The 22,582-nt window shown below is 37.4% G+C and overlaps 1 protein-coding gene across 4 annotated transcripts in view; it reads left to right on the forward strand.

The window, feature by feature from the left end:
• The window catches only part of USH1C (USH1 protein network component harmonin), a 52,347-nt gene extending 30,545 nt beyond the window's left edge, over positions 1 to 21,802 (forward strand). For 2 of the 4 annotated variants that reach the window (XM_049821010.1, XM_049821011.1), the window contains exons 16-22: positions 15,781 to 15,822; positions 16,133 to 16,186; positions 16,334 to 16,433; positions 17,838 to 17,947; positions 18,654 to 18,709; positions 19,611 to 19,731; positions 20,490 to 21,802. In XM_049821010.1, coding sequence (XP_049676967.1) covers positions 15,781 to 15,822; positions 16,133 to 16,186; positions 16,334 to 16,433; positions 17,838 to 17,947; positions 18,654 to 18,709; positions 19,611 to 19,710 — 462 coding nt within the window. In that variant the 3' untranslated portion in view covers positions 19,711 to 19,731; positions 20,490 to 21,802. Of the gene's footprint in view, positions 1 to 1,045; positions 1,199 to 1,576; positions 1,694 to 3,851; positions 4,101 to 6,085; positions 6,143 to 7,700; positions 7,821 to 15,780; positions 15,823 to 16,132; positions 16,187 to 16,333; positions 16,434 to 17,837; positions 17,948 to 18,653; positions 18,710 to 19,610; positions 19,732 to 20,489 lie in introns of all 4 variants that reach the window. The other 2 variants (XM_049821013.1, XM_049821012.1) reach the window with 2 other exon arrangements.
• The last annotated feature ends 780 nt before the right edge of the window (positions 21,803 to 22,582 follow it).

Below are 22,582 nucleotides of genomic sequence, written 5' to 3' on the forward strand. Positions count from 1 at the left end.
GGTTTATTATCAATATTACATGTAAAAGGTGGAAGGAAGACAAATAATGCTATTTAAAGTGAAGCATGTTCATGCTTTGAATTCCCCTAACCACCATGAAGAGTTAGTAGCTGATGATAATGAGCAGAGCAAAATCAAACCCAAAGCATAGCCTTTCTGGGCACAGGCAGTAATCGACAATAAGTGGCCAGCTGCTCCTCCTTTTTACTTTTTCATAAATAAAAGGAGAACATGGGCTTTCCAATACCAGTACAAACAGAAGAGGGTGGCAGAAATGTGACATCATTAAAGTAGAAATAAGGAGCAGGATGTACTTTGAAAATAACAGGAACAGAGGCTCCAAAAAGGCTATGTAGTTTTCACCTTTGGTTGCACTCTACATCTAAAATTTTAGAGTTGCTTTGTGCTGTATTAGTTCACTCACTTGAGCAGATTTTATCCAGTGCTCATAAAAGCTACTTGGCCTTCTTGATGGACTGTTCTTTCCTGGGAGTAATTCAGCTTCTGCACTGATCTAAGCCTTTCCTTTGTAATTGCTTATTTCAGTGGTATTAAGGCAGGCAATGCTGGTTTTAGGGCATATGCATGAAGATGTTTTATGCATAGAATATTCACATCTACCTGTACATGAGCATCTGTCACCTGAAAGCAGTCAGTCTTGTATTTAGATAAAAATGCCAGAACAGAGCGATGGCAAATCAAGACCTAACCAAAATTGTTTGAATATTCAAAGTTTTGTACTGGGCCTGTGTGCCCTAATGTTGTAACTTTGCAGAGGAGCAAAAAAGTTGAGTTGTCTGATCTTGTCCAACTTATGTTAATGTCCACAAGCACTCCAAATAAAGTTGAGTTTCCTGCAAATTGCTGGGGAAATGGACTTCAGATTTTCTTTTAAAAGACCATCCCCATACTTGCACAGACTAATTACATTTTCAAGGCAGGCACTCATGTACCAAGCTTGAAGTTTGCTGTGTCTTTAGCTGATGTAAAAATTTGCTTAATTGGAAAAAAAAAAAAGAAAAATGAAACCACTAAAACTTCCCAGAAAGGGAAAGAGCGAAAGAAGTCAAAAAGTGACAGTCTGTGTGAACAGAGGAAGAATAAAAAGGAAATGGAGTTTGAACAAAAACTTGCCAAAGAGAAAGAAGGAATGTTGGAGAAAGAAAAACAACTGAAAATAAATCGTCTCGTACAAGAGGTATGTTGTGTTCTCCTATGAAGTGCAAAATTATATTGAAAGAAAATGAGCTGAATCTTTAGTGCAATTATCTTAGCAGGACACTTGTTTAATTATTTCAAAGATAATGAAGTTTTAAAAAATTGCTGTTTCACTGCAGAACTCTGTTCCCATGTTTGCTTGTTTCTACAGTCAGTTTTTGCCCAAATGAAGATACCTCTGCAGTTAATGAGTGTCCATGTGTAGTGATGAATTTAATGAAGGACAGCAGAATAGGAAATCATTCTCAACAGCATTATTAGTTTTAAAACTAATTTAAATGGCATTTCATACTTTTGAAACATTTTGTATTGTAACTGTACCTATAACTTTTTTTCACGCACTGATGTTATGGTTAAGGTATCTGAGACAGAACGAGAAGACCTGGAAGAATCAGAAAAGGTGCAGCACTGGGTGGAAAGACTTTGTCAGACACGGTTAGAACAGATTTCCTCTGTGGAGAATGAGTCTCCTGAGGTAAAATTCTGGCTTCTCCATATATTGCATGAGCTCTAAATAACTCAGTAGTTGTGTCCTAAAAGCAACAGGTTTTTACCAGAGAAAAGTCTGTTTTGACCTTTCCCTCTCAGCCTTCATTCTAAGAGGGGAAAAAAATGTCAGTAATTGATAAATTACAATCTATATAATTTGCTGTTCCTATATTTTATTGAGGTTTTTTTAATTATTATTTTAATGAACTGGTTTTATTTTGTCCTTTTTAAGTATATTATCACCACAAAATTAACAGTTTTATTGGCTTGTGAGCTGTTTGGCCTAGGTGGGATGTGCTACCAACAATAAAACTGAAACTAGAATACCCGGCCATGTTTTTTTAGTATCCGATGAAAATAAGAACGTGATTGACGATGGGCTCTTGGATGCTTCCTTGTGTTGCATGGAATAAAGCTACAGGTTAAGAAAATGACAAAGATAAGAAACTCCCAAATAACAGGGTTTGGTTTTGTTTTTTAAATAGTCCCCTTAAAAGAAGAGAGTTGCAGATAGTGATTGTGCCTTAGAGCCTGATGGTTCTAGATGTGGAGTGAGGCTTTCCCACCATCCTGCTGCTCTGGCTCTCTTCCAAGCACAGCTGCTTTCAAGAGGAACACTGCAATCTGTTGAACTCCCCTGGGATCCCCGAGAAATTGCAACCACAAAGGAGACCCTTGGGGAACACTCTTGCATGAATTTCCTTCAGGTCAATGTGGAGCTGCTCTGAAAAAAGCAGCTGGTCTTCTGTTCTTCCTGATCTCAGGCTCAGATCCATGTGGCTCTTTCAGTGCAGGTCTCTAAGACAGTGGAATGATTATGCTGAGTTTTCTCTCGCTACCCGATTTTGGCTGCCTCTGTTCTGGTAGGTCTTTGTCCCACTTACTTTGTAAAGTAAAAGGGAACATTACAGATTAAAATCACTGTTGTATTTCCAGAGCTCTACCCTGATTTAAGACAAGCACTCTGTTGTATTTGCTCCATCAATTCTTCTATTACATTACATTACATATAAATATTCTATTACAATTCTAGAAAACTACCTAAGCAGTTAAACTCACATAAAACAAAACCAAAATGCTTCTGAGAGATAAATGCAGCTGAACAATATTCAGGTACTACAGGCTTGAACTGCTGCTTAAGTGTAAGAGCAGTCAAGATCTCTTGACCTCTGCCAATGAAATACCTGGTTTTTAGTACCAAGGGGTGAGTATGGCAGATAAGGAGATCCCAAAGAATGCCAACAGAGATATCTACTTGAGGGAAGTATTGTCATATTAGACTGAGATGCATGTGTCTGTAGGACAGCTCATCTCAAGTATTTCCTCAGCTGAGTCTACAAAATAGCAAAATGAAAGAGTATCAACTGGATTTTCTTAAATACTTCAGTTTGTTCACTGATAAAAGAAAAGTTAGCCACTCTAACAGCATATGTAGAATCCTTCTTTGCACACACAACCTTATTTTTTGGGTGAGCTGCTTGTTATGTTCAAACTCTGGAGTTTGTTAGCTCCAGCATGCATCTGGTGTTGATTAACAGAAATTAGAAGGTCCAGAACCTCCTGAGGATCTGAATTTCATAGCACCCTAAACTTTGTTTTGAGAGCTGCTTAAGCTTACTTTTCTCATGTGTATTAATGTCTCGTTATGTTTACCACAGACTTTAGCCCCTTTCCCTTTTTAAAGGCATGGAATTTCAGGGCCCTTCTTCAATTACTTTCCTTTTATATAATCACCTTTTATATAATATAATTGCAGGAGCAATTCTTGCTTTCTCTTCATAAGAGCTAGAGAGGCAAGACTTGTGTTATCTGTGATTTGTCCTATGATTTTACCTTCTGAAGACTCCATGCAGTTGTGGTTTTCTGGTTGTCTTTTGAGGGGTTTTCTTGTGTGTCATCCCTCCTGCCCCAACAGCCAAGCCTAGTGTCATAGCACTCCAGTTGTCTTTCCAGTTTAGAAGTAAAGTGCTTTTAAAAAGGTTTTCAGAGAAAAAGTTTATGTATATTCTGTGTGGGAGAAGCCAGGAGCTTCCTGTGCAGGAGCAGTTAGGCTGAGTGATGTTCCTAAGATTTGCCACTAATTTCTTCAGAGCTGTTGCAGGCAGATGAACTGTTAAGGCAGATTTCTTTTCTGTTGCACATAGTTGGCAAGTGGACGTCCTTCCGCTTCTCCTTTGGCCACATCAATGCGGCGTTTTGCTGGTGGCCTGCAGCTTCATACCACAGATCTTGATGACATAAACTTAGATGAAGTTGACAAGCCTAAACAACGTGTCACACCGTCTCCGCTACCACCCCCCACTGTTACTCCAGCATCATCAGCTCATCCGCTTCCTACATCAAATGTTCCACTTTCAAGAGGTCCAGCCCTGGCAGTAACACCAGCTTCCCAGGTGACCTCATGATCTGTTCAGATGCATGTGCCTTTACCATTCCCCTGCCTGGCTTTCCTCCCCTACTCCATCACCCACTTTATCCACTGGATCTACCTATCTGCCATATGCAATGTTAAAAGAAGGAATGGTTTCAATGCTTCATAGTAGTGAATGCAGTCCAGAGAGGTTGTTTTTGGGTTTTTTTGTTTTGTTGGTTTTTTTTTAATTTAAGTCCAGAGGGTTATGCTCTCTCCTCCCTATGTACATTGTAACACTACCACATGCAGGTATCTTGGGCAGAACGTATCAGCTAAAAAGACAATTTGGACTTGAGTGTTTAAAGATTAAAAAAAAAAAGCAATGGCAGGCAGCAGATTAACTCACAGTTGACAAAAATATCCCTGTAGTGAAAATGACTTGTGAAAGTGTTTTAAACGTTACCAAATTGATTTGTTAGGTGAGAATTGTGGACAAAGAAAATTAGCTTAAAATCAGAAGCTCTAACTTTTAAAATATCAACACTTCATAAATTACCAGTAAAATACTTTTAAATGAACAAGAGCTGATAATCAGGTTTGACTTTTGCTGCACACACAGGAGTTAGGGATTTCTTTGAGAAAATGTTCTGACTTTCTCCTTATTACAATTTCAGTCCAAAAGAGGATCAAATATAAGAAATCTTGTGCCAGATCTCACTTTAGGAGAGAAATGGTGGCTGTTGCATCACAATTCCCTTTGCTAAGCACTGTAGTGGGATTCACGTACTCATTTTTGTGGCAAAAGATTCTTATTTGTTTCGAACAGCAGAAGAGGATCCCATATGGTCACTTCTTTCCTGCACAGTTTTCTGCATGGATTGACTGACTGCATTGTTGGATTTAATTTTTTAATTATTTTTTTTGCATGTTTGCTTGGAAATAATAGGCTTTATGTTTGCATGATTCTGGTTGGGTGGGGAAGGATATGCCAATTCATCACTTTTCAGGGGAAACTTGCAGATTATTTCTATGTGAATAATTGCCCTAATGTGAACTATGAATCTCTTCTTATAAACTTAAGCAGACCTCTGATAGTGCTCGAACTATGTCCTTTATTATGTTTGAAGTGCCAAGGGTATGATAGATCCACTGAAATGGAGATGTCAGATGTTCTTATGGATAACAGGTTTCCCAAGTTCTTTGTGAAATAAAAATTATGTGAAATGACACAAGTGTACAAAGTGCTAGCATTCAGAGGAGAAATACATTCTCCTAACGCTAATAGAAAATATTCAGATATAATAAGTAATATAGGAACTGCCATACTGGATCTGACCCCAAACCCATATATTACAAAATATGTTTCTGGCAGTTTTTCACTGCTAAATATGTTAGAGAAAAGACGTTAATAATTAAAGAAAAATACATCAGGTAACAACAACAAAAGACGACCTAGCCTTCAAAAATGGTAAGTCATTTTTCACTGAATATAATTCGTGTATATGAGGAAAGAACTAACCTCTTAGTGAAGCATTAATACTGAGCCAAAGCTGCTTTGTTTGTAAGTAGATAACTCAGTATTTCTGATGTGGTTTCAGAAATGGAAGAAAAATCAGAAGCTGGACAATTTATCCTTGCTGCTTTTTAAAAAGTGGGTTTTTAACACCACAGATAAGCAGAAGCAATGTGTTTATTTGATGTCAGTGATTAAATATCTTGTGTTTATGCCTGCTAAAGCAAAAAATAAGACAACTGTTGTTGTCCCATAAGTGTACTTTTCTAAAATTAATCAAACTGGTAAATCTCCTCTATGTTGCTAAGTTGGTGGGTTCCCCCCCCCCCGCCCCAGATCATTTAATTTTAAATTCAGCTTGAACAAATACCAGCCAAAAAGGAATGAAATACTGTCAAATACATTCTTGACAACTAACTGTTAAAATATCTGGTATAAATTGATCTGTTTCTCAAAACTATTATTAGCTATATACTTCATATGAACCCAGTACTAAGTCTGTTACTGTTTAGGTTGTAAGAAACACCTCCCACGGCGGCAAAGTATCTTCTGTGTCAAGCAATCCACTGGTATGTCATATACTGTTAATAATGACTGTAGTTTTATGAACTTCCTATGTAATGCTCATGTCAAGGAAATGCCAAGGGTTTGACTCTGCATGGCTTGCTTATTTAAAATTCAGCACTTGCATTTATGCGTGCGGATCCATTGCTCTGTAACAAGATAACGTAATACTAGGTAGTGGAAGTGACTCCTATATGGTCTGAGGACTTCATATTTCAGCACTTCAGCAACATACAGTCCATGTTTGGATATTGGGATATCCATGTTCTGGATATCTGTATGTCATGGAGCATATACTTTGTTCTTCTGCCAAGACAGACAAAAGGAACTAGGACCAAACTATATTTTAAACATAATGAGTGCTAAGAAGGAAGCTTCTCAGAAGAACCAACATTTGTTTGATAACTCTTTGCACTGATTTTGATTCAAGATGGCTGGATGTCAGGTTTGCCCATTCTGAGGCACTCTAGAAAAGTCTGTCTCTAAACTGTGCAACTGCAGAAGAAATCATCTGGTTCTCGTGCAACCTTAACAAGTTGATATCTGTGAACCTGCCGATTCTTCTAAGATCAGAAAGCTTAATGATACGATACATTTTGCAGTGTGGAACAATGTTCTTTGAGGGATATCCACAGGGACTTTGAAAGATCTGGTTCCAAAACTTTTTTCTTAAATTATTTAAAAAAGGAGGGGAAAAAAAAGACAAACAAAACCCACCACCAACAACAACAAAAACCCACTCCAAAAACTCCCCTTTAAAAAAAAACCAACAACATGGCTTAACAAATCCGCTGGAAGCAATTCAAATAATTTCAGAGGATACAGCTTGTACTATATGAATGATATCTGGAATACATCACATTTCCTATGAGAAACATTGACAAGAGTGTGCTGAGAGTTGCTGAGGTTAAGTCAGAAACTAAACCCACAGGGCTCAGTTTTGAACTTGAATAAAACTATGCTTGACGTCAGTGGGAGTTTTGACTGAGTAAGAAGTGTACAACCTGGTTAGTACGTGCTGGATGATTAGGTCTTAGATGCCTCTGGGTATCTGTACAGTCAAGGATAGGTAATTAGCGTAACTAACCCTTGCTCTTAAGTCAAGATAAGTTAGCTTGAAATTCTTTACGGAAAGCTGATTGCTGCAGTCCTGGTGAATTTCATCTTAAAATATCTATTTAGCCACAGATTAGTTAAAATCTCATTTCAGGTTCACTATGTTCTTATACTCAACTTAAGCATTATTTTTTTTCCTCTGTAGTTTCTCATTAAGTTCATTGCCTTTACAGGATACATGCCAAAAGCAGGGATGAGATTTTTCCATAATCTTGGTGGTGAAGTCAAAGTTTAGGGGAAAAAGCAAGAGAAATCTGGATGAAAGAGAAATTATGTTTTGGCTTGTTGACTTTTTAAGTCTTAGTTAAAATAATTCTGTAAGCCTTTTGTTGTATTAGTGTCATTAAATTGATTACCATAAACTATTAGAATTGAGGCATCTTGATGAAATGTTGGATTTGCACAAATTATGTTGTGAATTGTAATTTTCTTAAATTAACCCCATAGCAGCTTGCTCCAAGTCCACCTACCCAACGACCTCCAGGGGTATCAATAGTCTCTAAGCCTGTCATGCTGCATCCTGACCCAAACTTTATGGTCAGGCCAACAATCAAATCAGAGGCTCTGGTAAGCCTTTTATTGTTCTTTTTCCGAGTGCTATAGTACTGTGGGATTTGTTCTTGACTTGTACTCAAAGAATCAGTTCTTGTCTCATCTTCTGCTAACTAAAATTCATGTAGATTGTCAAGCGATCACTAATGGTAAGTACAAAAGGGTATTTTTCCTTCTCCCCATCCCCCATTATCTAGAAGTCACTTTTAGTGACAATTTTTATACAGGGGTGCATAATTCCAGAGCAGTGTAGAGCCTTAGACTTTGTAGATGCTATTTTTCATTTATTCACATGCTGGTTTTTATTTTTATAAACTCTGAATTCATTTGTCAGAAATTAAACAGTAAAAATTAACTACACTGTATTTTTCCTTTGTAAATAGTCATGACCATACTTGAAATGTAGATGTATATCTCATCATTTCATTTCCAGAGGAAAAAAACATGTGTTGTCATATCTTAGACTCCGATACACTGGTCACGCAGTGTTCCTGCAAAGTTGACTCACAATCAGATTCTTTTTCTTTTTTTTTTTTTCTTTTCTATTTCAAATGTAAATGAAGAGAAAACTCTTAGGTTAAGTATTTTAGGACCAACCATGTAGCTTCTTCAGGAATTGTGGTAAGGAAGGGGAAAGTGAGCCAAAGCGTACTGAAAAAAAAAACAAAAAGAGAAATACTGCTCTGACAGGTAATAACTCCCAAGTGACAGCCCTGAAAATTCATCCAAAATAGGTGGTGGACCAATTAGTAGTATTTATTCTTGAGGGTCATCATGATTTATGGTGTTAGAATTAGAGTTGTGTGTCTGTTATATGCATGTGTGTGGACATGTGTGTATATATACACTTATATAAGCAAGACAGTGTATTGCAACGTGAGCTTTCTAAGTGATGGAAAAAAATATCACATTTGCATTTCATTTATTTAAGTACAAGCTTATGCTGTATCTGACAGTAAACGATGTGTGTAATATTCATAGCTGTCTTTCATTAAAGTGCAATGGATTTTTTTTGTCATTTTCTGCTTTAATAATTTAGATACTCTTGTTCTTTTTTCCCCCCCTGTTAAAGTTTGAACAAATTTAAGTGGTACTTAGTAACCAGTTTTCCCACAGACATAGTCATCTTGAAACTTCCATGTTATAAATGGATTGAAATGATAAATGAAAGCAGTTTTTATAAGTTGCTCAAGAGAAGGCTACATGAGCTAAAAATAAATTCAAATACCCCCAGCGCAGATATTTCCTTCAGTTGTATGCATTGGAGCTTTCATTTTGATTGTGTTCAGTAATTCAGCATCTCTAAGCAATATGAAATTCCTTAGGGGAGGAGTGAACAGAGTAAAATCATATTCTGCAGTTAATAGAATCTAGCTCTTGAAAATAAATGCCTGTGTGCAAATGTAAACTAGTCTGCAAAACTGATAATACCCTTATGTGTGTTCAGACGGTCTTGGTACAAATTGAAAATGTTGGTTGTTTGGTTTGGTTTTCTTTTTTTCTTTTGTTACTGCTTACAATTAGTTTGAGAAATTGTCAATAAGATCCACCTCCATAGGGAAATTTCTATGATTTGTTATGCATGCATGCACATTTTCCAAATCACAAGTCTGCTAAAATGTTTCAGTTGTCAATCATCTTCATTCGGAAGATCACAGTTTCAGTGGGAGCAATATTCTGATAGGACTTTGAGTGAAACATTAGTCTTTAAATTGGTTTTGTAGAGCTGTCACCTCTTACTTCCATTTATGACTTCATTGTAGCTCTGTCCTGCATTAAAGTCACAGTAGTATGTGGAGTAACGCTTCTATGGGTACCAAAGTGAAGTGGGGGTCTACTTCTGTTAGTTAAAAAATGAAAAGGCCAGTGTATGATGAAACAGACAAGAAGGTACTTGCCTGTCCCCAGAAATGTATAAGAATTATAATTTGATTTCATGCAGAAGGAATGCTTTTTGTTTGTTTGCAGAGGGGTCCTTATTTAAGTCAATGGTTCAGGTACAGGACTGGTTCGGCTTCTCTTAGTGAAGGGGGGTATCACCAAAGGAAAAGTATCTTTTGCTACCCTATTTCTTGTCTTGGTAGATTTCACACACCTTACAGAATTCTAGTCTTTATGTCTTAATAAGACATAACACACATAATTTCTTCTACCTTGTTTTTATCTGAATTTAGCTGTCCAGAGTACCAAACTCTAGAAACTGATCTTGATGGATTTACTTGATTCAAACAGTTAATCAAGTGAGCCTATACTTTAGCAATTCACTAATAAAGTAGCTGAAAAGCATGAACATAAGAATAAATTAAACATGCAAGAAAGGGTAAAATATTCCTGTTACCTGGAAGGTAGTTGGGCCAGATAGGAACAGTGAAGTGTCTGTTGTGACTTAAGTCTTCATATTAACTGAATTCAGGTGACAATTCCCAGGTCTTTGAACAGTTCTTGAAAATGGAATTGTTCTCACTTATAAATAGGAAAATGGTGGGTGAGGATTAAACTTTGAGTGTGGCCTTGAATGCTGAGGGTTGCTCTGGGTCAAAATCAGTGTGAATTGTTTGTAACTGCTGTACTAGAGTGAATTGGAATACACTGGTGGCAAAGCTAATTAAATTTTGGCTCGGAAAACAGGAGAGGATTGTTATGATTTAGTGGTAGGGTTTTCAGAGAAGTAAAACCAACATGGACATTAGCCTCTGCTATCCCAACTATCACAAACATCCTGTTGTGTGAGTTAGAAAACTTTGATGCACTTGCTGCTACTAAAGATTTTTCCTTCCTCGCTGCTTTGTGGTTGGATGCAGCATTTCTAAAGGAAGAATGAATGTTTAAGCTTTCCTCTAATTTGCAAGATTTGAAGCCTGATTCTGCAGGACTGCAGTCAAGGGACCTGAGACAGGTGCTTAGGTACTGTGTGGCAAGATGTGCTGTGACTGGAAATTTCAGTTATTATTGGTCACAGCTATACCAAAACCGTCTGTGTTGAAAAGGAAATTTTTTTCTAAGTGGCTAGAGAGGGCCTGAAGAGTTTTCTGGAAAATCTTGCCAGGTTTGCCCAAAAGTCCCTCAAGACAAAAAACCTCTGTCATTGTATTAATTAAATGCAGACAACAAATCTCTCATCAACTTGGGAAAAGATATGTTTTTCCAAGTAATGGTATGACTATAGGACACTGATAGAATCAGTAGTGAAACTGATATATAGTAATTTGTTTTAAAGCAAATTGAGTTTGGAAATGTAAATACCATCGTTTAGTCTGTAGAAAGTTGTTCTTGTTTCAGAAGACTCAAATACATTACCTGATTTGATGCAGGGTTTTGAATGGAGGCTGGAGAGTTGTAAGGGGTGTATAAGGTTGGGGTTTTGGGGGTTTTTTTAGCCCATTTGATTTTTGGAAATTTTTGTAACATAATAAGAGGTTCTGTGTTTTAAGTGATTCCAAACTACAGTGTACCATTTTGTTAATGCACTGGAAGCAAAAGAAATACAGAATCAATATGGGATTAAAATCACTGAAGCCCAACACAATAAAAAAAAACAACAAACAGTAGTTACTAATCAATATTGTGAAATTACTTGTAGATACCGAAATTGAAGCAAGACCACTCAGAAATAAGTCAATTTAAATTCAGAAGGAATTTTTCTTTAAGTAGAATGAACCTGTACTGGTAATTGATTTTTAAGTAATTGCTTCTTTCAGGATGAGCCCAAATAGACATATCTTTTCTTTCAGCTTATCAACTTCATGAGGAACTTAGTAATGAAATTCACCTTTCAGTATAGGAAATCCATGGTAGGAGAGCAAATCTTAAATGTGTAATATATATTTATCATGACTTCTCAATATTTTGGAAATTACTTGTCTAGCACTTTGTCTATGTGGGTTTTAACAGTTATTTTTTTCAAAATCATAGAGAAGAGAGCCCAGCACTGTTCTGTAGAAATTAGGGATAAAAGGAGTCATGGAAAATATTTTTAAGAAATCTTGTGGTATGGAAATGTGCATTATTTATGTAGTTTCTCTAGAATTCTTTCCTCTTTGTATTCAGTACTATTTCACTGTGTGTGTTCTCTCATTTTGAAATGGTATAGGGAACAAGCAGTAACAAGTGTGCAAGTGTGATTCAGTCCCTAGAAGTGCAAGAAAAGCAGTGAGTTTATTTGTGAGTAGGTGATAGTTATTAACAGCAAAAAGTTAATATCTGGTTTGGCAATTTTCTTTCTTTTGCAGCCACAAGAGATGTTTAAAAGGATGGTGGTTTACAATTCATCATTTAGATCTAACAAAAACCAAGTAAAATAACATTTTCATATTTTGTGTGGTACTTCTTGTTTTGGCTGGTCATAAATTTAAAACTTTCCTTTCTAATCCTGTTGCTCAGTTTCTAAAACAGAGGTGCAAGACAGCCCTAGTGCATGAAAACTGCTAGTCTTTGTAAACTTTCAGTGTGTGCCTGTGGCTCCTGCTAGTCTAGACAGATGAAGAATGAGAGGACAGTAAATCCTTCAGGTTGAACAATCTGTAACTACTTATATGCTTAGTGCAATCTTTAAGATAGTTGAACACTGATAACTGATCTGATACTGGCAATTTTTTTTTTCTATTCCTAAGATTTCCTTGTTTCTTTTAGTCTCCAGTTGCAATGCTTTCAGTAATAAAGTATTTTTAGTTTAACAAATAGAGCTATTATCATAACATAGTTATTGGTAGGAAATCAGAGGAACTGGTGGTGGAAAGCACTTATTCATATAACCTTTCTGTATTCTGTAGGATATTTCTGTTGTGTTACTACTTTTATCGCTTCCCTCTGTCAGTGATGAAGTTTTCGTCTCTTCCTCTTTGGTTGACTGGTGGTTCAATAGATGTTCCCTTGAAGAAGTGAACTTCTTGCTTAACTTCTCTGCTGCTGTTAAATGTGTCAGTTTCTGTGCAAAACACCATTAATGCAAGCTAAGTCAGATGCATTGCCATGTTATATGAAAATGTTGGTGCACAGTTGTGAGCTCACAGTGTGAGCTTTTGAGTGGTAAACCATTAAGATCAATAATTGATTTTTTTCTTCTTTTGATCAGTTTCAATCTAGATCTAAAATGGAAAACTGAATTTGACTAAGATAAAACAAACTTTGAGATTGGTCAGTTGCCACTGTATGTTAGTATGTTCTGTATATATAATAGTTGTTTTCTTAGCAAATGTGGTTTTTGGAAAAAGTTGTTAATTCTAGTCATAGGTTTCTCTTTCAGTTCTTTTTTTGTTTATTTCAGTTAAGTCTCAATTACTATTGATGCTAGAAACTTCAGTGAGAAGTACCATTGGCCTAGGTGCTTGTGTTTGTGGCTTTTTTCTTTAAGTAGTAGCTTTACCTTTCATCTAGAAGTCCAGACAGTTGTTTCAGTGCAATTAAACATTTTAATGTTCCACATTCTACTTATGTGCAGTCCTATGAATGTCACTGTAAGTCAAGAAAGGATTAGAATGGTCTTCACTCTTTCACCTGAGATGTCCTGAGTAGTGAAAGGGTGGGCTTAGCACTGTGGTTTTCACTCAGTGTTGCTTGGTCTATTAGTCCCTGCTTGGATATGGATTGCGCTCTCTACTCTCTGAATTTGTGATGCCCATTTCTGGGAAGTTTTATTTACAGTTCAGTGGATGTCTTCATTGTATCATAGCTCTATTTGTACATTATTGGAGCCAGACCATGTCACTTCTTTGCTTGCAGGTTTTTTGTTGTGGGGTTTGGGGTGGGGGGTGGGGTGTCTGTTTAAAAATTATTTTCCCAGGAAAAATTTCTTCAAGGGCAACATCTGTTTTTCATGAGGGCGACCTGGGACAAAGAGAGTTCAATGACTTCCTTTAGATTACATAATGAATTAGTGGCTTGGCTGAGATTGAAGTCCTTTTCCTCTAAGTTGCTTGCTCCAAGAACATAGATGTCTACTTCAGCCATGATTCCAAAAGTCAATACAAATTCAGCTATTCAAACTATTAGTTGTTTAGGTAGCTGTCATTGTAAAATGTTTCTCTTAAAGTTTTAGTAAGACTATTTATAGTATTAATATACTTTGTAAATGAATGAATGATTGGGTTTTTCCCCGGGAGGAAATTATACCCTCACTGAAATCTGTGATCAAATTCCCATTTATTTAGTTTCTCAAAGGTAGCCGTTAACAAATGTAATGCAACCCATACTAATTTAAATGCTAAATAATGTCTGTCATGTTCCTATTCCCAAAAGATGCTTTTAGTACATACTTCCCTACAAAAAACACCCGCTTGTGGCAGTAAGCAAAAGTTCTGCAGTTGTGCCCTGATGATTTAGCTCTCTGGAGCCTGGGGAGACAAAGTCATGCTTCCACCCTTGCAAGTGTTTCTTCTGTCTCAGAAGAAACACAGAACGAGGACATGATTTGCTTAAGTTAGTCTTCTGACCTCAGGGGAAGGGTAAAGGGAGAGGCAGCCTGCAAGAAAGCCAGGGTTCACACTGTACAATTCAGTATGCCTGTGTGTAATGACTGCCAGTCAATGCAAGAGTCATCAGCACTACTATTGCATGGTCTGTGTAAGTGTGGTTAGACAAATGGGCAGCACTGTTGTACATTTGAGGGTCTGCTAATTCAGAGCTGTGTAGTACCGCAGTGGTGGTAAGGATGAGATCTGACCCCAGAGGATCATTCATAGTCATGTCAAAATTAGGCAACTGAGGGAGATGATAAAGATGATAACAGCAGGAGGTATTAGTGTTTTCTGCTGCAACTTTGTCATTTAACAGCCAACCCTTAAAGGTACCAGAGGAACCTTAAGCTGTGCATTTGGTTTACAAGTGGAAAAAGGCTTAGCTGAGTCTGAGAGTAGAATAGACTTTGTCATCAAATGGATCCAGTAGAAAAGAGGGCAATAATGCCTATATAAAACTTGATCCCACACTGAACTACTGGTCTGCATCAGATTTTGGCTTGTCTGCTGTGTCAGCAAAGGGTCGTGTGGTTCTGTGTTGTTCTCATATCCCCAGGTTATTGCAGCTTGAAGTCACAGGAGCGATGCAGCACATAGATACCTCAGTAAAGATTTCTGTTAAGTCCCCATAGTCCTTATGTTAACATGCAGAATAAGTGCAGAGTTTTTATAAAATCTCCAGCATTGCCCACACAGTCTCACCTGGTAACTACTAATCCTCCCCAAGAAACCACCACCCAAACACCGTTGATTCCTGATTGCTGACTCAGGAGCTCTCATCTTTGCAGAAAACGTAACTCCTGCTTTTTCCCTGCAGTGTTGGTCTGACAAGGGTAAGGCACTAGGTTTTGAAAGTTTAAGAAGGTATGAGTCCTCTCAAAGCTTAAATCTTGCTTTACCTAATTGCGATATTATCTTCCCCATTTCAGACACTCCCTGCCAAAACTTTTAAGTCCTCCACAGAACCATATGAAAACAAAATTGGTTGTCGTCTTGTGTTTGCTTGTGGTATGGAGCCAACTCACTGAAACTCTGTGGAAAGGAGGAGAGAATGGGGCTGGAAGAGGGTCCTGCAACCTAGACACTATGGAGTAGTGTTGCTGACAGGTGAATTGGAGCCTGTCACTTCTGCCTGTGTTAGGTAGGGCCCAACATGGTGATAGTCCCCAGAAACATTGTTCAGAAGAGTGTGGCAGAACATACCTGCCTGTGATGCTTTCAAGATTTGTTTCTGTTCTGTCAGGTGTAGAGAGAAACTGCGGAGCTGACAGAGTGGTAAACTGTTCCTCAAAACTACTGCATAGTATGACCAGCTCAAACTGCTGATCTGTCATAAGATTTTGAAACGTCTTTTGACTGTCAGGATGGACTGTTGCTGCCTTTCTGTGCTCCTCTCCATTTACTGTCTTCTTTCATAGCTTATAGAGTAACATGTTCTCTCACTAATAAAGAAAATGGAATTTGTGTATTAAGTGTGTGCATGAGTCTCATGTTTTCACAATTAAGTATTGTTTTATTCTCAGGGCTTCCAGAAGTATTTGGAAGATTTTGATCCATATTCAATGGTAAGGAGAGAATTCAAATATGTCTCACTGTTTAATATGAAATACACTAGAAAAAACGCATCCTTGATTTTGAGGGCTGGAAGGGTGTAAGGTTCTTGCTTGTTGGTTTGATGGGGCTTGTGTATTTGTCTTTTCTAGTCATGTTAAAAAGGAGCTTTCTTAGAGGAAAAGATTATTTGGTGTTCTGATCTTCTGCTAAGACTATTTTGGAGGAGGGAAAGGTCCCTTTTCTCCCATAAACTACATAGATCAGCCTAATTGTTTTGTGTTTCCAAGGTGGAAATGACTAATCACTAAATCTTTTTCATAGTTTACCCCAGAGCAGATTATGGGAAAAGATGTACGGCTATTACGAATTAAAAAGGTAAATACTATATTATTTGATTGATATTTAAAGGGTTCATGTGAGCATTTCATGAACAGTCCCATTTGCTGGGAAGAAGGAAAGATTAAGTTCCTGTTAATGGCAAAAATTAACAGCCTTTTCTGAATTAAACCTCTTTTTTAATAGGAAGGATCATTAGACCTCGCAGTTGAGGGAGGAATTGATTCTCCAGTTGGAAAGATAGTCGTGTCTGCCATCTATGAGGGTGGTGCTGCAGACAAACATGGTGAGTAACAATGAGGAATTTGAATGCTGCTGCAGAGTGGCTTCTTATACTGACTGAGAGTTATTGCCTGACTTCATAGCTATGCCTAGTACTGAGAGGCACATTTGGATTGTCCAAGGCAGCCAAGTTCTGTCTCAGTTCTAAGGGCAGCTCAGGGAGAGGCTCATGGTTTGAAGGGTTCTGTTTAAATTAATAATTTTGTAAAATTTAATAGTGTTTAAGAAGAACTGATCATTGCTGCTGTATTTCTATCATTACAGAATTTTCAATTATGTGGCCTGAAAATGTAGAGCTGTTCTATTAATAAGGACTACCCTTTTTCCGGTCTGATATTAAAAAAAAAAAACACAAAACCAAACCAACAACAGCTGATTCTCTGGTGTATTATGTTAATTAAGGAAAGCAGCATATGGTCTCCATTATTTCACAATTTCCAAACAATGACATTTGTAGTACTTCCATGTGCAAAGCAATCACCTGACCATGGCTACACTACACTGCTTAGTTTTCTTCTTATGCTACTTTCAATAGTAATTTGTTTTGTATAACACCTGGCTTTACTCCCAAAATCCCACTAAAGGCCAGAGCCTTCTGGGTAACAGCTTTAGCTCTCTGGAAGGCACAAGAATGTGCATACCAACATGTCCAGGCTTTGCTCCTGGTGGCCAGTATCTCCATCCTTTCCTTGAGAACTCTGGCAACGACCAGGTAGACAGACAGGACAGTATCTCCTTATGTTGTCTTTGCTGACCTTGTCCCAAGCTGCACCTAACTTCAAGTCACTCTTGCTGTGAAGACGTCTCAGCCACTTGATCTCTCAAGTACTCTGCTTCTCTTTGACTCTTCACTGTAGTGAGGGTCTTTTATAGCTAAGGTTGTCCCCTTCCCATGTGTGCTTTCCCCTCTTCAAATACAATCCCAGTTAGTTGGTTGTACTTCGTTCCAGATTAGGAAGTCAAAATCAGTTCTAAGGACTAAACATTACACAGGCTTTTGCAAAGGAATGACAGTTCTGCAAAGCCTTGACAAATGCCACTTATACCTTCAGGTCTTTTAAGTAATGCTGCCATTTTCATAGTAGTAACAGCCTACAATCAACCCCAGTTTGTAGACTGTATACATGGATTACCCAGACAGGCAAACTGCTACTATGGAAAATCTTACTGAACTAGTTTCTTACTGGTCATGATCAATAAGAGATCAGTGTGGCTTTTCCATGCCTAAAAATTCCTTTTGCTTTTGCCTGTAGCAAACTTCCTTGTTTATGTCAATTTTTAGTGTAAGCCTTCACATCTAGTGAAGACACTTTTGATTATACTCATTACTGCATAAATACAGGACAGAAAAGACCCACAGAATTTTTTTTGCTTAAGTGTATGTATACCATATTGGTCTTTTCACCAGGAGGCATAGTGAAAGGGGATGAAATACTAGCTGTAAATGGCAAGATATTAATTGACAGCAGGCTGGCAGAAGCACAGGCAACACTAGCAAAAGCTTGGAACATGGGTGGGGTAAGTAACCTGGAATACTTCTTCATTCTACCTGTGACGCTCATATGAGGTATACTTTTCTTTCATGACATTGTCACATCAACACAATTAAGGTTGCAAACATCAAAAGTGACAGATATGCCACATACTACCTAAGTGAGCTGAAATCTGCAGAAGATATTGGCATATAGCATCTCTGAAAATCATGCATGTAATTTACTGTGAAAGTTCATGGTGTTTAGTCACTTGTCGAGATTGGTATTTAAACACATTACATTCTGAGTGTTTATAGTACATTTATCTGTAGAATCTCTCTTTGATATTGAAAATTACTTGCAAGCTGCTTGGAATTTTATGATAACAGATTATCTTATCTGTGATTTCTTAATGTACAAGTAACACTGCACTACAGCTACAGTTTTCTCAGCAAGAACTGTAGTAATTGCTAACATGACCAAATACAGGATGATTCTTAGAAAAATTATTTTTAAAAGCTTGTTGCAAGACCAGTAGATTTTTCTTTAATTTCAGGATACAAATCAAAAAGCTCAATCTTGAAATGGTCTTCCTATAGAAGTCTTTAATAGATATCTTTCTGCTGCGCTCTGTGGTTTTCCAGGAATAGATTGCCTTCCTGATCCTGTATCTGATATTCCATGGTGGTCCACTAACCATCTCTAAAAGCAGTATTTAGCAGCACATGTTTGCCTGTGCATTTCTTTTTCAGGACTGGATTGACTTAGTCATTGCGGCATCACCTCCAAAGGAATACAATGATGAAATGTAAGTGCATAAGCTTTCTTTCTCTGGGAATTAAAGGGCTAGTAACAATAGTCTATACAGTTTGCTTTTTTCATCAGACGTATTTCAGGTATTTACTTCTTGTGAACTACATAACCTGCGTCACATGGTTGCTAATTTGATAGTTATAAGTAGCTATCACACATTACAGCAGTGGTTCCCAGACTCTTCAAAATGGTGATTCTCAGAATTGGTTGTACATGACTACACACTCATACTTTTGGTTTAAAGTTTGAGGATTTTGGGGGTGTGGTTTTTGGGTTTTTTTTTAGAAATTACTTACTTCAGTCTGGATCATTTACTATGGTCCCATGGATCATAATTTGAGGAAACAAATGCCTATAAGCATTCTTCATCACAACTAGACATTTAATTCTGTTTAGTTTGGGTTTTTTTAATTAGATCGCAGTTACTATCCTTGTCTAAGCCAATGTAAATGTAAAATTTTCAAAAGAGCGAAGTGATCTGGGTGTCTTGGCAATTTGTGGTGTTTAAAGAGTCCTGTTTTTAAAGATAATCAGCATAGGTGTGAAACAGAAGAATCCATGGCTTAGTGTGATAGAGGTATCAAGTCGATACAACTTGCTTTACTTTGGACAGTTTCAAAAGCAAGACCAATGTTTTCTAGCTTGACTGAATTAAAAGATTTGAAAATATTCTTACTACTATGTAAAATGGCAGAGGAGAGTTTTGTAGTCACTGTTAACCCAGACTCTTGTTCTATGTAGAATACTAGAGTATTAGTTGCTGTAAATCAGTATAGTTTCTCTGGCTAACACCAACTGAAGATTGCTGTAAAATTTTGTTTAATACCTGTGCATAAACTAACAAGCAAGGAAATAACTGTCACTGTTGCTTTTGTTTTCATATCCTGTATATTTAGCCCTACTATTCCCTCATCAGCAGTCAGTCCCAACACACACAGAAAGGTTTTTGAAGGCAGTGCACCCGTGTACAGACAAGGGTATCTCCTGCAGCTGTAGCCACTGCAGTGTTCCCTCATGGTGAATAGCTAGACCTGAGTTAACGTGACTGTCCATTGTGAGGCTGCATTAATTTTTTCAGCATGTGCCTGCCTGTGCATTGCATGCCACGCTTGCTTTTGTTCCTGGCATGCTGGAGTGTTCTTTGGGCTTTTGCCATGCCTGTCCTATTAAAATACAAGTATTTAGGTTCTACTTCATAATGTCCCTTAGATGTCCCCTGCAGAACTGGTTTATCATCTGCCAGACTATAAAATAAATAGGCCCTGCCTAAAGAAGTAGGATTAATCTAATTTTTTTTTTCCTTATCTGTGGACCACTGCTGTGGCTTTGTGAATTCATAAATATACAAATAACTACAAATTACTTCCTTGTTAAGGCTTGTCCAAAGAACAAGTTTCCATTTGTATTATATGATAGTGTGCCTGTAAACAAGTATTCATGACTGTTTGGTTTTCACTGAAGTTTGCCTGTGTTAATTTGTCACTATACAATGGGTTTGTCCCAAAATTATCCTTGTGTCACAAACTCAGTTTACTGTGTATGGTTTCTCTATTCTGTAATTACTTTTAAGAACAGTCATAGATCTCTAGAAGATCCAAGGTAAAATTTCTTGTTGCATGTGGGTATTTGTGGTCTTCTCAATTACTACTTACAGTACAAATCAAAATGACGCCACTGAGATCCAGTTATATAAAATTGTGCTTACCAGAAAGACTAAAAATTGCACTACAGCTAACAGCATCTGTTTCACTATCTCTCTTTCTTTTTTCCTGCAGGACATTCTTCTAAAGAAGGCTATACTGGAGAAATGAAGTCTTTCCCCTGCAGGAACCTGCTGCTCTATAAATTAATAGGGAATCAATAACCACATGAAATGCATCTTTATCTGAAAGAAATATGAGCAATCAGACCTGTAAATTGAACTAGAGACTTCAGATTCTTCAGGTAATTAGAGTAGTTTCAAATCATTCTATATATATACAGCAAGAAATTTTTGCAAAATCATGGAGAAGGACTGCCAGTGAGCATGGTTTGGTCTGTGAGAACTCAATCTATTTTTTGCTATTTTGGGAGGCCAAATTTTGAAAATTATCTTCCAGTTTTCCTGGAAATAGACACCAAAATGGCAAACAAAGATAGAACACAGATGTCTGTTCCCACATGCAACACTTGTGATTACATGTTCACAGGCCAGTTTGGGTGTGAAAAGGATTATATTTTTACTCCACACATAGTGATTTTTTCCTGGGGAAATGGGAATGTATATAGGTAACTTCTGTTCTCACTCATATTCTTGTAGCTCTCTTAGTGTCCGTTTCTGTTGCTCAGTTGTGAGTTGTTTTGAGTATAAAAACCGTGCTGGTGGAAGAACCAGTAACACCAGGAGTGCTAGCATAAGGAATAATTTTGGTGATGCTTATACAGTATGAAGAATCTTCTCTACCAGCAAAGTAAATAGGTAGCAATTAGTCCAGATAAAATCATTATGTGTAGTCACAGTTATACCACTGAGTATTTGTACTGGTGGCAAAAATTACTCCCTCATATAGTCATGGGTGGAAAATTTGGGTGTGATTCACAGTTTGCAGTTATGTATTTTGTTGTCAGTGAGGCTATATAAGTGACTAAACTGTACAGGAAGTCACTAAGTGTAACATTTTGCTCTTGGTGACTATATCTTTTGTTTGAGTAAATTCCTCAAGACTATAAAATCTATACTAACCTGGCTTTAACTATGTATGATTACAGTCACAGACTTAGTAATTTCTTTATATTATCAAGATACCTCCTTAGAAATGTCTTTGTCTTCCTTCCTTCCTTGTATCTGTCAGTTTGTGTTCTGTTTTTCATATTGGGTTTAGATTTTTCTTACCTGGACTAATGAAAGCCAGTTTATAGTTTTTTGGCTTATCAGATTCCCACTGAAGTTTTGCCTCTTCAAAGTTGGAAATCCTCCTTTCTGTAACACAGAAAAATAACTATTATGTTCCTGAGAACTCTGTACTTGGATGATTAATTACATTGACTTTCTTCATTTGCAGTATTGTTGCAGTATGCCAATTAATGCATCTGGCAGGGTACACATGACAGAATGTTTAAAATTTTAATTCTTACAACTAATCCAGAAATAAAATTGCATTTGCCAAATGGAATAAGTCTTGTTTCCTCTTTGCCTCTGGGTTTGTACCTCATAGTAATAGTTAATCTGCTCAAGTACACAGATTTCTGAGTTGATTTTTAATAACAGACCCGTTTGCAGCAATGCCATCCTTGTGGAATTCAAAAGAAAATTCACTCTGCATAGTAGGGGATTGTCACTCAGCTGAGCTGCAGTAATCTTTTACTGAGTTTTTATGGGCAAATCTGGTCATTTGATAGTTGGCAAGCTACTGAGTGCAGCTGCTCCAGTTTATGTAGTTTGCTAGGTCTTTGGGTGCATCAAGCCAGAGCTGTAGACTTCCTAACCAACAGACTAATCTAAATGCATCAAGATTAGCACCAGAGGGAAAATTGCAGCAGGATGTACTCCTGCTGCTCTGGTTCCCAGTTGCCTACATATCGCAACCATCTGGACTGTATGACAACGCAGATAGATGAGTGATGCTATCAAATGTTGTCTTAAGGGATGCTCTGATGCTATGTACCAGCAAATAGAGTGCCACAGTAATGCACCAGTAATGAACTTCAGTCTGCAACCAGTGCTTGATTGTGTCAATCACTGTCTCAGCACACTAGGAAACGTAACACAGAAAACCTAAATACTAGAAATATTTTTACTGCTGTTATTTTTTCAAAGACAGAAGACTGAGCTGGGAAATCTGTGGGAGTACCAACAGTTGAGTTGTAGCCATACTTCTTAGTCACAAAA

Source organism: Accipiter gentilis, chromosome 17 (assembly GCF_929443795.1).
Source record: "Accipiter gentilis chromosome 17, bAccGen1.1, whole genome shotgun sequence".
Lineage (NCBI taxonomy): Eukaryota > Metazoa > Chordata > Aves > Accipitriformes > Accipitridae > Astur > Astur gentilis.